The following is a 15,593-nucleotide window of genomic DNA, read 5'->3' on the forward strand; positions in this document are numbered from 1 at the left end:
CGATGCAGGGGACACGGGTTCGTGCCCCGGTCCGGGAAGATCCCACGTGCCGCCGAGCGGCTGGGCCCGTGAGCCATGGCCGCTGAGTCTGCTCGTCCGGAGCCTGTGCTCCGCAACGGGAGAGGCCACAGCAGTGAGAGGCCCGCGTAACATAAAAAAAAAAATAAAAAAAAAAAAAATGGCGAAAATGGCCAATTTTATGTCATATATATTGGACCACAGTGAAAAAAAGTAAAAATAAATAAATGCCCCGCTGTCAAAAGAGAGAGAGGAAATATCTGTGTAAATCCAGGCAGAGCTGACTCATCGTGGAACTTCCTTTATTAAGAGAAATGGGAGTGCCAATCATGGTGGCTAGAATGGAGACGAATCAAATGATGGCACTTAAAACAGACCGACATGGGCTTGATTAAAATGTAGGGAGGAACCCCTGAGGAAAGGGCGGGAGGGTGGCCTGGGTGACGGCAGGTCTGGTGTCACGGCTGTCCTGCCTCCCACGGCAGCCTTGCTGCCTTGGGAAGGTGCCGGCCCCGCAGCTGCAGCAGGTGACTGCCAAGCACAGCAGAAAGGCCAGGCCCTGGAGAAGGAACGTCCTGGGGGATGCTGGAGCCATGGAGGGTGTATTTGTGGTCATTTTCTCCAGCACCCGAAGAGCTGGGGCTGCAGGTGAAGGCTCAGCTGTGCTGTGTTCAGCAGCGGTTATAAATCTCGCCAGCAGCAAGGGTGCTCTCCACGCTAGACACACGGACCTCCCTGGCACAAGCGTGCACCTTCCCTCATACACTCAGAAGCCATCCTAGGAAGCAACGCAGGACTGCTGGCCAGCCAGGGCCCTAGACATGTCCTTGGGGTCGCTAATGTTTATTGAGCGCTCTCTATGGGCCAGCCAGGGTTCTAAGTGTATTCGCCCACGTTAACCCACTGCATCCCACGGCGATTGTACAAGGCGGGCGCCGTGATCATCCTCATTATATAACTCAGCAAGGTGGGCAGTGTTCAGGCTCACACTGCAAGCCCACTGCCGTCCAGCTTCCTGCCTCCTCGTGATGCTGCCGTGATGGGGAGACCAGGCCTGCCGTGGGGCGGGAACAGCCCGGTTCCGATGGTGAGTGCGATCCTGGAAAGGGAGAGGAGGAGGCGGGGAGCCGCGAGCGCCCCGGCCGAGCGCCGGGGCCTGGCCCGCCGACTGCTCTGCATGGGCACCTCCACTGCAGCCAGGAGCAGACAGACGCCCCGCTGCCATCGCCTCATGAGTCAGGAACATGCTGAGGGTGTGATTTTTTTATTCGCCCACAATATTAGGCTGAGGAGAGGATATTGGGCAAAATATATTGTACCCATAATTCATATTAACAGGAACTCGATAGTAGCAACTTGTCATCTGCTGAGATTAGAAGGGAATCCTGTGAATATTGTGTTATAAAGGCATTAATGAGGCGTTATGAATTAGATTCCATTCCACCACATTGTGTTCCTTGTAAATAATTGAGGAAGAGACTGGTGCTCAGGATTTGGGTTTATCCATTTTTGAGATCCCAGCCGTTCCCTCCCCAGGCTGATGGGGCAGCCTTAATCTGACAGCTCACACAGCTCTGGGGAAAGTCTGCACGTGGCTGGTCCGAAGGCGCCACGAAAGGAGAATTACACTTCTGAAAAGACTCCTCCTCCCAGCAGAAATCCGTAACTGCCACATCCAACACTAGACACTGGGTTTTTCTAGCAAAACCTTCCAGAGTCTAGGTATTCTCTGTCCCTTTCCTCCAGTCCCTGGAACTCTGGCTTGGCAGCCGGGTCCCAGGTGGGCTCTGGTGGCATCACTGAGTGTCAGCAGCAGCCTTCCTACCCCACCTCATGCCCGCCTCTGGCTGTCTTAGTGGCAGAGATCTGAACACCCATACATCCAGGGTCAGGCAGCCAGTCAAGCATCGGCCACTTCAGCCCTGGTGGAGTAAGCCCTGGCCAGCGACACCCATCTCCCGTGGGTCTCTCAGTCCTGCTCTGCCATCCCGAAAGATCCATCACCTGCTGGCTCTGCCACCCCTGGTGTCTCCACATGGCCCTGTGAGAGATAAATGGGCCTTCCTGGCTAATGCCGGGTTCGATCATTTGCTATCAAAACCAAGAACTTGGCCTGGAGCAGTGGAGTGGCTGCCCCCAGGAAAAATCTGAAAGGAGAGTAGGGGAGGAAGCCCCGAGGACTTGCCCCCAGTGCAGAGCTGGGCAGAGCTGGTGGACATTCATCCCGTGTCTCTGGCTTTGTTCAGAAGCCCCTCCATAGCTTACCCTGCCCCACATAGGGACTCTGGGGGCCGAAGAAATTCTCCTGTGACCACTGCTAAGTTTGTGGGCAGTTCTGAAGCAGCTGGTCACTGGTAAATGAGCGACTCCCCTTTATCACTAGTGGTGTTGTTTCAGGATTTCAACTTTGACGTCTGTTGGATGGAGTGCCTGGGGGCGACTAGAGAGAGGAGGTGGATGAGCAATGAAAGAGGCAGTCAGGGCCAGAAGGTTTTCCACATGGAGCGTGAAATGGTCAGTTGGTTAGCCAACCACATTAATCAATCCTAGTTGGGACACCGGATGTATAATCACACCAGATATAGAAGTACTTGACACACCTCTGTGCCAGCACAGTGATGGGATAAGGAGCCCAGACTCCAGTTTCAAACTGCCCGAGTTCGAATCCCGACTCTTCTGCTTTCTGGCTGTGTGATTTTTAGCAAGTTACTTACCCTCTCAGAGCCGGGTTTCCCCTTCTATTAAAAGGGATAATAATACAATCTACTTCACTGGGTTGTGGAAGAGATTCGATGAATTAGTAATGCAAGTGTCTGGTGTCTATTACACACCCTGTAGGCATGATCTGTTATTATGACCATGGTCTTCATTGTGTGGCCTCCCTTCTCTGTTTCTCTCCCTCTAGAATGTGGGTCCTTGAGACAAAAGATCCTGTCTTCTTAGGTTTTGCATTGCTAGCGCCTCACACTGGCCTGCTATGTGCTCAGTAAATATGTGTTGAATTATTAAGTTGAATTGTTCGAAGAAGGTGTAGTCGTGGAAATTCGCTCGTTTTACAAAAAAAATAGTTGTGCACTTTTGAAAATCGTATTCCACCTTTTCACGGTCATATACTCTCATTTCAGAGAAGTGCCATGACTGCCTCTAGTTCTTCATGTGGCATCTCCATGATTGTAGTCAACAGCTACAAATAAATCAATGCGTTTTGAAATACGCTAGCTCCTCACTGATTCAAGGGGTCCCAAAGCAGGGCATTTTACAAAACAATTACTGTGCTTCCATGAAATGAAAAATCATCTCCTGCGTTTGATGATCTCAAATCCAGAACCCTGTGCCCTGAACGGTCCTGGGCTCCAACCCACTTTCTGTTTGTGGGTGGTTGTGATGACAGTTGCGTTTTTGTTGTGGTGGTGACTGTTCTTTTGTTTTTTAAACCATTTATGGAGGTCCAGGCACCATGCCAAGAGCTTGACATGTTTTGCCTCCGTTCCTACAACAACTCCACGTGGGCCCACAATTATCCCCATTTTACACACGAGGAGACGGAGTTTCAGAGCCTGGGCAACTTGCTCGTAAGTGCTAGAAATGGGATTTGAACTCAGACCTTTCTTACTTCAAAGCTCATGCCTCTGACTCCCAATCCTTTTCCCTGGATGTCTGCCCTTATATATCTGCCAGGAGCCTTAAATATAAAATGCCCAGAATTAAACACCACCTCCTCAACCTCAAACTGGTTCCTACCTCTGGAACTCCTGGCTCAGGGCCAGGTCCACCACCTACGCAGCTGTGTAAGCCACCGGCACTCTCCCCACCATCTCCATCCCCATCACTGCCCATCAGGTCCACCTTCAAATGTTTCTCAAGTCCACTCATTTCCCTCAGTTTCCACTTCCACTGCCATAGTCCAGGCCACATCAAATCTCACCTGGGGAACAGAGACAGCCTCCCTGCCCATGTACCTGCCTCCAGTCTGCCCACTCCCTCTCATCCGTTCGCGCCACCACTGCACATCTGATCTTGTCACACCTCTGCTTTTAAAAGTGCAATTACCAGGAATTCCCTGGCAGTCCAGTGGTTAGGACCCGGTGCTTTCACTGCCCGGGCCGGGCCCCGTTCAGGGAGCTAAGATCCCGCGAGCCACGAGGCACAGCATAAATAAATAAACAAATAAGAGTGTAGTTACCCCAAACTGGCCCTGAAGATAAAGTGGCTTAAGGCCCTTGGTGACCCTACCTCCACTCACCTCACCAAGCCTCGTCTCTCACGTCTGCACCTCCACCTGCCTCGTGTCCCACATTTCAACGCAGCATCAGCTACAAGCCCCAACTCTGAGGCGGGTGAGCTCGGCCAGGGCATGCATGTGGGCCTGTGGGACCAAGTGAGGAAAAACACAAATTGGAAAGAACACAAGCCTTAAACTTAGAGATAGGCAGCCTTGGGCTCATATCATGGGTAAGTTGCTTAACCAACCTATAGCCTCATTTTCCTCATCTGTAAAATGGGGACAACAGCAATACTACCTTACAGGAGTTGGGTATGAATTTGCGAAATTCCAGGTAAAAAAAAAATCTTGCCCATCACTGGGCAAACAGGAAGTGCTCAGTAAATGCTGGAGGTGGTAGTGACAGTGTGTAAAATATGAGTTTAGTTTTACAGAGAAATTCCTGGGGGCTATTTTTTTTAGAGAAATGGACTCTCATCTGAGAAAATACAAAGTGTGAACATTTAAACACTGACGTCTTGCTGGTTTCTCCCATGTTCTTCAGAGGGAGCCAGACACCTCTTGCCTCGTGGGGCAGCTTGAGTGAAACTCTGGCCTTTTAGTGTATGTGCTTGGTCCTCTCCTGGCCCCCAGCATCCGACCTGCCTGCCTTCCCACATGGGGGACATTGCTGGAATTCTCCCTCCTGCAGTCATTCAGCAAATGTGCCCACTTTGTTTACTGAGATGGTTCTGTGGCCCAGCCGTTTGGTATGGACTTTTGTGAAGGCAGTGTCCCTCCAGTCGGGGCATCCCGTTTGTGGTGAAGGACATGCCAGTCACAGGCAGTGACAGCCCATCAGCGTCCCCCTGCAGCCACCCCTGCCTAGCTCAGTGCTGAGGGGCCAACAGCATCACCGTGTGTTTAAGCACTGGTGTTCGCCTTTGAAAAACCCTCCCAAGACACAAGCACTCATTAAGTGGGTTGAGTTCTGAGGACCTAAAGGGTAGCTTGTCCCGCAGCCCCTCCTGTCCGAGTCCAGCCCTCTGGCTGCTGCCCCGGCCTCACCTCCCTCAGACGCCCAGCCAGACTCAGGGAACCAGAGGCCTCACTCAGAAGTAGCACCACCGTCTCCAGGCTCCCATCACCTGCAGTCTGCTCACCGGGTCGGGCCACAAAACGAGGAAGAAAAATCTTTTTTGACTGGAAAAATAGGGCTGCTGCTGTTTTATGGTGGTGTGGTTTACGGTTTTCAAACATTTTAATTAGTTTCATTTTTTAATATAAATGCACCCTGATGTTTTGCACAGGAAGGGCGTGGTTCTTAAAATCTCAGGAATAAAGTAGGAACGTGACAGATTGGCTGTTAAAGCGTCACACTCAGTTGTGTTATTATTATTGTTGTTATTTAACATTTCTAAGCGCCAGCCCTGAGCCAGGAGTGGTGGTGGAGAGTGGAGGGCGAGAAGGCCTGATGGCGCCTCCATCTCAGGGTGGTGACTTGGGGGGCTTCCTAGGGACTGGCATTGGCTTTCACCGCTGCCTGAGCTGGCCCTGCCCCACAGGGAGCTTCTCGGGATGCCAGTCAGCCATCTGTTTTGTGAGCTGAGAACACAGCTGGGGGATCTGGGCTTTGTGCCCCAAACCTGTGCTATGCTCACTTGTGAACCTGCCAAGATTTCCCAGCCCCGCCAGGTAGGGATTTGAGCTATATGTTAAGAACAGGCCTCCTCCAAATAAGACCCATCTCATCTGTACAACATTGGAATCGATGAGAAAGCAGAGTTAGATAGACAGGACTTTAATTTCAGGGCCCTGTCTGTGAAGTGGGTTGAATAGTAGCCTCCCAAATTGTATGTCCACCCAGAACCTCCGAATGTGGGCTTATTTGGAAATAGAGTCTTTATAGATGTGGTTAAGGTAAAGTTCTCAAGACAAGATCATCCTGGATCGGGGTGGCCTCTAAATTTAGCAATGCGTATCATTTTGAGAGAAAGGAAAGGGAGCTTTGACACTCGGAGGGGATGGCCGTGTGAAGACAGGCGGAGGAATGCCCGTGGCCAGCAGAAGCTGGAAGAGATGAAAAAGCATTCTCCCTTAGAGCCTTCAGAAAGAGAGTGGCCTGCCAAAACCGTGATTTTAGACTTCCGGCCTCCAGAACTGAGAGAGAATGCATTTCTGTCATTTAAACCACCCAGCTTGTGGCAATTTGTTGCGGCCGCCCTAGGAAACTACTACACTGCACGCAAGTCCCTCTTTCCCCAGATCTCCTTAAAGAAAGCCCACCTGAGCGGGGGCCGGGTCCTTTGCGAAGTTTACCCTTGATGCTCAGAGTTTAATCCCGGAGCAGGATGGCCTACTGACCTCCTCTCCGCCAAGTTGAAATGAAACACCATCACACCTTTTTCCTCGATGTCAAAAAATGTTTCGATAAGCTTTCTACTTACCACCTGCCTGCTTCCTGTAACATATGGGCTCCAATTTGGAAAACTTTCAAAGGGCAATTAAAGTGAGCTGCTCGGGCCCTCCTCCCCCTCACAACCTACGGCGGTGTCCCCTCAGAATCTGCAGGCAACGGGGCACATTGACGTGTGTTGGTGTCTACAAAATAGGTACGGATGTGTGAGTGCGGGGCGAGAATTTCACTGTGGCCTCCATGTAAAGTGAGCCTGCTGGAGTAAGAAAATGGGAACGGACAGGCTCTGCTGGTTATTCCTCTGGAAGATCAAACTCAAAGAGCCATCAAGGAAATTCTTTAAATCAAAAAACTACACAAGTCAAATAAAAGCTCCAAGCACTAACCGCTCCCCTCTTGTTACCAACTTTAGTTCAGAAGAAAATTCTCTTTGCTGCCATCTCTGCTCCTCTTTATCTCATTGTAATTGAAAGGAGAAGAATTTGCCAGAGCCTTGGTCTCGGCCACTCCTCGTCTTCAAAGGTGGCACTTGGGCCATGTTATTTCTAGCAGATCATTTTATAAAACTACAAGACGGTGCTATAATCCAAATAGTCCAAGGTGGGACCTCCTTGGGCAGAAGACCTCTCCAAACCCATTTACCTGCTTAGACCCAAATGCAAGCTGTGGCTTATGGGCCTGTTTCAGAAGGCAAGAGATCCCCAGATCATCAGCCTAGCGGGCGTGTTCTGTCTTTTCTCCAGCTGTTCCTGTGAATCTGGGTATAAAATTAGATTGCAACCCAGTTGTTTACCCAGCTGTTGCTGGCAGCCCAAAGCCCGTAGTGGGGCAGGCATCACTGCTGCTCCAAGGATATTTATTCTTCATCCCCTCGGGGATCGGAAGCAGAGCTGTGCACCATCGTCCTGGACAAAGGCAGCCTCCTCCCAGATTTGCCCTCTGGAGATTAGGGTGGCAGGAACTCTGGGAGTAGAGAATCTACGTTTGGGAAGCATTGGCTCTGCCCAACGCTGTTCACACTGGTATCTTATGTCTGGGAAGTGATTTAACGGACTCAGGTTTAATTGCTTTGGAGGAGCATCTGAACCATTTCGGATAATCACGTCCCTCCAAGCCTTTGGTGACACTGCAATTCCAAACGGGCAGCGCTGGAGGCACGGAGGCTGGGGGATGACCGTGGGGGACAGAGAAAGTCAAAGGCAATACCACTTGGTGTGGAAAGTTATACTTGGCCTCAAACAAAGAGATTAAGTGGACGATGCAGACGGTGGTGCCAGACGCCACTGGAGGAAATAGCCATCAGTGGGCACAGATGTGCAGAGGGACGACAGGGTTCCTCAGGAAGGCCAAACGAAGGAATGGATGGGCTCCGTTTGCCTCGTCTGCCAGAGAGTGCTCCGAAAAACGGGGCTGGTAAAGATCAGGACGGGGCTTCCCTGGGGGCGCAGTGGTTGAGAGTCCGCCTGCCGATGCAGGGGGCGCGGGTTCGTGCCCCGGTCCGGGAAGATCCCACATGCCGCGGAGCGGCTGGGCCCGTGAGCCATGGCCACTGGGCCTGCGCGTCCGGAGCCTGTGCTCCGCAAAAGGAGAGGCCACAACGGTGAGAGGGCCGCGTACCGCAAAAAAAAAAAAAAGATCAGGGCGTTTCTCCCAAGCTCTCAGCAACATGGCAGCTGAAATCGGTATAATACAGGAGATAGATTCCAGGAGGTGGAATCCGTTACTGAAAGATTCTTGGACGCTGGCCTGGCGATGGCTGCAGCTCACTGCTAACCAGGAGACTTATGTGACAGGATTATCAGTGGTATTAAGCACATTTAGAAGAGAGGATTATACCTACTTCTGGGTCAGTTGCATGCCACCAGGCTCCGGTCTGGCCAGCATGTTAACAGATGGACGGCCAGCTGCACGAAGGTGAAATAGATATTTGCACAGTCACAAGAAGAGGGGAGACTCAGGTGACAAGTTTAATGCTGGGTGGTTAGTTCAAATCCAAGGGAAGGATCTGGTTTGGGGTCTCTGTCAAACCTGAGCAAGCTCCATTTCCACCTCCTCCCTCTCTTCCCGCCCCCCACCCCCCGGCACCACCCACACCCCTGGTGGCCTCCCCAGACCTATGGCTCGGTGAACTCCCTCACCGAGAGGAGGGGATCACTCGTAACTGGAGACAGGAGGGCGGAGTCGGGAGGCAGCGAGGGGTGACAGGAAGGAGGCTGTGCCCAACCCACCAGCCACCCTCCCAGAAGGGGACTTCTACGCACTGACCGACTCTTCTCAAGAGGATGAGGAACACTTTACTTGGCTCCCTTGGTTAAGAGCTTCTTCAGAGCTTCTAGACACGCTGAGCAGGAACCTCGGTGCAAAACTGCCGCCATTTAACAGGGCATCTAATTAAAAGGAGTGACATGAAGGGCCTTTTCTTCCTACTCTGGGTTTTGCTTCTTTCTGTGCAGGGTTCAAAAGTCTGACAAGTGGAGGACAAAGAGTTATGTCCCCAAACAATAAAAAGCAGCATATCGGCTACCGAATTACTGGTTTTTATATCCTTCTGTCCAACAAATGTTGCCGAGCCTTGTTATGTGCCAGCTGCTATGCCAGGCGCCGGGGTCACAGAGAGCAGCTAGACGCTGACAGCGCCCGAGGGGGCAGGAGAGAGTTTAGACCACTGAAATGCGCTCCGGGGTGTGCTAAGGCAGTGCAGCACGTGGAAGGGCCTTTCCTTCCTACTCTGGGTTTTGCTTCTTTCTGTGCAGGGTTCAAAAGTCTGACAATCTCTCTCCACAGGAGAGAGATTACAGTTAGACCTGGCAAAGCTCCAGAGAATATGCTGTTGGGAGCAGTTTCTCGGTGGCCTTTTGGAGGGCGGCTGTGATGTGGCCTGATGGGTCCTCCCGTCTCGGATGTTTAAGCCCAGCTGGGAGCCAGGACTGTGCTGGATGCAAGGTGTCTAAGGGTGCCCGCACCCCGCCCTGCCCCATCTCACGGACTGCCCTGTCACCCTTGAAGTTGTAAACAGAGCTTAAATTGAATTTGACCTCAGAAAATGGTACTTTTCAAAAATTGTGCTAAAATATACATCAACATAAAATTCACCATTTTCAAGCGCACACAATTCAGCAGCATTCAGTACAGTCACGAGGTTTTGCAGCCATCATAATCATCCAGCTCCAGAACATTTGCATCACCCCAGAAGGAAACCCAGGCCCATTCGGCAGGCACTCCCCATCCCCCCGCTCCCTGAGCGCACTACTTTTTTTAAGTAAGGGTAATAGGATGGCCTCACAGAATGTCCACCGTGCCGACACGGTGGGGGGAAGAAGGGCCTTGTGCTTGGGTGCCCCTCCCCTCCCAGGAGGCCACGTGCTGCACTGCCTTAGCACACCCCGGAGCGCATTTCAGTGGTCTAAACTCTCTCCTGCCCCCTCGGGCGCTGTCAGCGTCTAGCTGCTCTCTGTGACCCCGGCGCCTGGCATAGCAGCTGGCACATAACAAGGCTCGGCAACATTTGTTGGACAGAAGGATATAAAAACCAGTAATTCGGTAGCCGATATGCTGCTTTTTATTGTTTGGGGACATAACTCTTTGTCCTCCACTTGTCAGACTTTTGAACCCTGCACAGAAAGAAGCAAAACCCAGAGTAGGAAGAAAAGGCCCTTCATGTCACTCCTTTTAATTAGATGCCCTGTTAAATTGCAGCAGTTTTGCACTGTGGTTCCTGCTCAGCGTGCTAGAAGCTCTGAAGAAGCTCTTAACCAAGGAAGCCAGGAGTTCATTTTGTTCTTTTCTTCCTTATTTTCTTTCGAAGACCAATTACTTTTTTTAGACATTTTGCTTTTTGCCTGTGCCATGCATTGAGATTTGTGTATATAACAATGCTTCTTTCACAAAGGAGGTTAGTGTGGTGTAGTGGAATCCCCAGGGCCCCCCACTAATCACTTTTGATGGAGTAAGACTTGGAGAATCTATTACTTTGCCTCATAGTCCGAAGAAATGTGCTGTTCTCTCGCCCTCTTACTTGGGAAAGTAAGTCACCAGGAGAGCACGGCTCCGGCCCCCTCTTCTGCAGCCTCCCCAGGCCACCGCCGGGGCCCCCCTCCGCTCTCTGGTGGGACCTGGAAAGATCAGAGGGACAGATGACAGTGCTCGGCGCCCATTTGTCACTCCATTGGAGGGAACCAGTGGCAGTGTTAACAGTCAGGCCTGGTCCTGTGTTTCATGAATATTTTAGAATGTTTGCTGGCAGAATTCTGACTGTGCCGTGTCCTCCTCCACGTACGTGTCACCCATATTCCAGCGTTTAATCGGAGCTTTGGGGGAAGGAAGCACCACTTCTCCACTCGCCGCCTTTATTATCCTGAAGCATTCCGGCTAAGCGGTTCCGTGTCCCGGGTCTAAAGTCCGAGCGGTCTTTCTTATTCTGGCGCCGCACTGAATCCAGACACGAGGGCAGGGAAAGTGGTTTCGTTTTTCTTGACCGAAAATTTAGGGGCTAGAGAAGGAACAGCCCACGTGCTGGCGCCGCTGTAACATTCTTCTGGTGTCATCCAGCCTGTCCTTCTGTGGTGGTCTGTTTCTGCAAAGCCCCTCATCCCAGCCCTCCCCCGCCCTCCAACCCCACCTGGGGCCCGGCCCTCCGGTCACTCTCCCCAGAGACCTCAGGTGGTGCTGGATGTCCTAGTCCCCACCACACACTTCCGGCTTGTCCTGTCCCCTCTGTGGGGACCCGATGGCAGGGCCTGCTCCTCCTTCTGGCCTCCCCTCCGCCTAGCCAGGCACAGAGCGGGATGCCAAGTAGGTCTTGGGAGGGAGGCTGAGCTGGTAAGAGGCCACAGGAGGCCCGGGCCTCTGCCTTCGCCAAGTGGGGAAGCACACCCGCCCGCCGGGGAGCAGACCAAGGAGGCAGAGTCCTGGGGTCTCGGCACCGCTCACCAGCTTCAACCACCCGCCTCCCGCCAGCTGCCAGGCCGGAGCGCCACGGGGGGCTCCCGACCCACACCTCCCTCTCCACCTGGGCCCTGGAGACACGTGCTCCTGCCACAGGTGAGTCCGGTTCCCCGTCTAGGTGGTTGCTTCCTGCACACAGTGACAGTGGTACCTCTAGGTGATATTCGTGACCAGTCCTGCTGGGGTTCTCTGGTGACAGAGGCAGTCGTCATGGAGCTGTTTTTCAGAGAGATGGAGCAACGGCCTCTGTCCTTTGCCAGGGGCCACACAGACTCCCACTTGTGAACAAAACGATACCATGTATGCCGAGTGTCTCCACGCCCCTCAAATGCAGAAACACCCTGACTCCCAAATTCCTGACCCGCTTCCGTCCAAGAGGCTCCCCCCTGCATCCATGCCAGGCGCACGCTGTTTGTGAGACCAGGCACCATGCTCAGCGCCTGCCGGCGTGGGGCAGCCTGATGCCTGGCGACCAGTCAGCAGAGATGTTTGCTGAGGGCCCTCTAGGTGCCAGCCAGAGCCCAGTCCTCAGTGGGGCTCTGCACTGGGCACCTCGGGGATACGTCCGACTTGGACCCTGCCCAGAGTGGAGCCCAGCTGGAGGTCAGGACAGGCCGGCCGGCCAGCAGGTTAAACAACACACAGAAATCAAAGAACCCTCAAGGCAGTGCATGGCTGACTGTAGGTCTGGGGGCCGTTGGTCCTATCACCCACCCTCCCCGTTTCCATCAGGTACCTGAGAAACAACAAGGGAGGGAAGGGGGCTGGGTTGTATTCAAATCCTTGGAGCCTGTGGAATTTGGATGCTTCTTGGACCCAGGATCCCGATAAAACACACACATAGTCCACACTCATACACATACTCCCACACTCTCAGGCTCCCCTGAGGACCGTAAGGGCAGAGCTGGGAAACGTCCCCCAGGTAGAACGTGAGGGAAGTTTTCCCGGAGCCAGGGCTGGACGTGCAGATTAGCGGTGTGGAGAAATGAGCCCTAGAGGTCAGGCGGCCTGTCAGCTTTGCAACAGCTCTCTGGGTCAACATTTCATTCATTACATGCTGACTGACCCCAGGCGGTGTGTGTTGGAGTGGGGGAGGGGGGGGGTGGCAGGGGCTAAGCGGGAGAGGACCCCCCGGCCCCCGCTCACGGAGCCCACGGCCAGTCCCCGAGGTGCGATTATCAGGCAGATTCCCAGACACCACCCCTCCCTCAACCAAAGTTTATTGATGCTGAATCCCTGGGGCTGGAGCCTAGATGTGCCCTTTTAACAAGCTCTCCCAGGACTTTCTCTGCACAGAGGGTGGAGGCCGAGGTTATTGCTGGCTGTCGCAGCTGGTGGACTGGAGGACGCAGAGAGAAATGGAGCCCCTCCATCCCCGGGAGGAGCTGCCTCACCCAGAGCTCCCCATCAGGCCTGGTGAGGGCTGCAGAGCTGCCTCAACAAGGACCGTGGAGTCAGCCTCTGCACACTCAGCCCGTGCACGCTGGGAGGCCTGCGGGTCCAGTTCGCCTCGTGTCTGACACCGACTGCGCCCCAGGATGGATGAGTTCAGACGCTGGTCCTCCCGGCCTCAAGCTGTCCTCCCCACTTACGCACCCACCCTAACCCTCGGTGCAGGGGTCTGTCTCCTGCGACACGCGTGCTCCTCCAGGCCCAGGCCCCTCTCATTCAGCCTATTGCCCTCACACCCAGTGGGTCTGACACGTTGAAGGTGCTCCATAAATGTCTGTTAATTGACTGTAATCAAATCGCTGAACTGAGGCAGAAAAGGGCCTGGTGGGCGGCCTGTGTGCTCCTCTCTTTGGACCCAAGCAGCAGGAATGGAGAGAGGGCCTGACCTGCCGTCTGAAGACCCTACACCTCCCCTAGTGAAGGAAATATTGATTCTGCTGTTTGTTTTGCAAGGAAGCCGTCTCCACTGGGACAGCCAGACCAAGTACAAGTGACATGGAAACTCGGAAGGAGGCAGCGCACTTGCGGCTGGGCTATTAACAGGGCGGCCCGGGCATGGCATGGCAGAGGTGAGGCCCCGCGCCAGTGGGGTGGCCCTGGAGCTGTGGGCCTTGCGGGGTTACTCTGGAATCCCACCCACCCACCCACCGCCCTCAGCTCGGCTCTACTCTGCTCTGCTGCAGACAGAGATGAGGAACGCGGCAGTGGCGACCCAGTTCACTTGAAGCGGGAGCCCAGGTCTGAGCAGCCTTGGTGCAGGACTCCAGTGAAGAACTCCTAAAACCCCGCCTGGACACAGCTCAAGGGTCAGCAGACAGAAGGCACATTTGAGACCTACAGGGAAACAAGCTTTTCTTTTTTGCTTCAGAGGAAAATTTGACTTAAGGAAAGCAGGGCCAGCCCAGCAGCCATCTGGATGCTACACAGCCCAGAAGCCAAATCCAGTACTCTGATTTCCCAGAGAAGTTCTCAGAGGAGTCTTCCCAAATATTGGGGCTTGATGAACTTTAAAATGGGTGCTAGTGACGGCAGTTCAGGACAGATGAGGCTGCCATGTACAGCTGCACAAGCTGTGGACTGAACAACTGTGGACTTCCGTTCTGGGTCCTGCCATATTGTGATAACCTGCAAGGGAGCACAGCTGGCGTTCTGGAATAGCTCAGGTGGCTGTTTTGAAGGAGGCTGCTAGAATACCAAGAAATGGAGCAGCTAGCAGAGCCAGAAGGCCCAGTGTTCAAACCTCTCACTTTGCAAACAAAACTAGAGGCCTGGGGAGGAAAGGGACTTGACCAAGGTGGCACAGCATCTATGGCAGAGCTAACTGTATGGCTGGGCCTCCTGGCCCCCAGGCCCCTCCTGCTCCTTGTCACTGTTTCTGTTTGATTCCTCTTATAATTTACCTTCCTTGGTACCAGTGAAGGATGCAGCCTTGAAGGAAGATCACATTCGGGAGTTTTCTGCCTTCCCAAGCAGCGTTCTAAATTTTCTCCAAGGCCCTAGGCTGGGCTGGCCCTTCTGCCTTCTCTGTTCAGTCTTTGGCCCATATGTTTTGTCCATTTCACGCTCCCCCTCCAGCTCTCCCCAGATTGTTTCCTGTAGGTTTTGGGTTTTATTTTTTGCATCTGCCACCGCCAAAATATGTGGGTTGATGTTCAAGATCTTAAAACTCAGGGAGCCTTTGGAGCAATAAATTCCATCCAACTCCAGGCATCCTGCCCAAGCTCAGCATTCCTCTCCAGACTTATGTGAGGCCCAAGGGTGGCCAAGAGCATGCTAAGAACCCACCCACAGGGAGGCCACTTTCCATCCCTACACTGCAGGGGGGCATCTGAAGGCCAGGCTGCCTGGAAAGAGGGTCCCAAGTAGCCCTTCTAGGACCTGACGCCTTCAATTCCCAGACCCGGAGCTAGGCTAGGAGGGTACAACCGTGAGTTAGCAGCAAATCAAGGCGTCCTGGATTCAGTGGTGTTGGGAGTGAGGCCAACCAGTGGAGACTAACTTATTCATTCACTCACTAATAAACAAATATTTATTTAGCACCTATTGTGTGCCTAATCAAAACAAACCTCCCTGCCCTCATGGAGCTTACATGCTAATGGATGGAGACAGATCATCAAATGAATAAGTAAATGTCAGATGGTGAAAAGTGCTCCAGAGAAATAAAACAGAGAAATAAGTCAGAGAGTGCCAGGGTGGAGAGGGAGGTATGCTGCCGTTTTAAAAATTCTGTTTAGGTGACCTTTGAGCAAAGACCTGAAGAAGGTGGGCGGGGAGCCACGGCGGGGGGGTGGGGCAAGAACGTTCCAGGCGGAGGGATGAAAAAGCGGAGGTGCGCCTGGCCTGTGCAGGGAACGTGTGAGAGACCGCCCCTCGTGGGGCGTTTGGACCGGACCCCTCTGGCCACCTCGTGAGGGAGGGGACTGAAAGGGCTAGGGCAGAGCCAGGACACAGCCCCGCATGCCCTCCCAGCTCCAGGCCGGCCCTCTCTCTGGGTGCGCTGTCCATACAGCCAGCTGCTTTCTGGACCAAGCCTTGTGTGCCCGTGGACACCTCAGCCTCACT

The 15,593-nt window shown here is 53.3% G+C and overlaps 1 protein-coding gene across 8 annotated transcripts in view; it reads left to right on the forward strand.

Moving 5' to 3' along the window:
• The window catches only part of LOC114484823 (kelch-like protein 29), a 114,675-nt gene extending 99,347 nt beyond the window's left edge, over positions 1–15,328 (forward strand). For 7 of the 8 annotated variants that reach the window (XM_028483713.2, XM_055082274.1, XM_028483711.2 and 4 more), the window contains exon 3: positions 13,489–15,328. In XM_028483713.2, the coding sequence (XP_028339514.1) occupies positions 13,489–13,812 (324 nt within the window). In that variant the 3' untranslated portion in view covers positions 13,813–15,328. The remainder of the gene's footprint in view (positions 1–13,488) is intronic. The other variant, XM_055082275.1, reaches the window with a different exon arrangement.
• Positions 15,329–15,593: the final 265 nt, after the last annotated feature.

The sequence above is a fragment of the Physeter macrocephalus genome, unplaced genomic scaffold (assembly GCF_002837175.3).
Source record: "Physeter macrocephalus isolate SW-GA unplaced genomic scaffold, ASM283717v5 random_60, whole genome shotgun sequence".
NCBI classification, from domain to species: Eukaryota; Metazoa; Chordata; class Mammalia; order Artiodactyla; family Physeteridae; genus Physeter; species Physeter macrocephalus.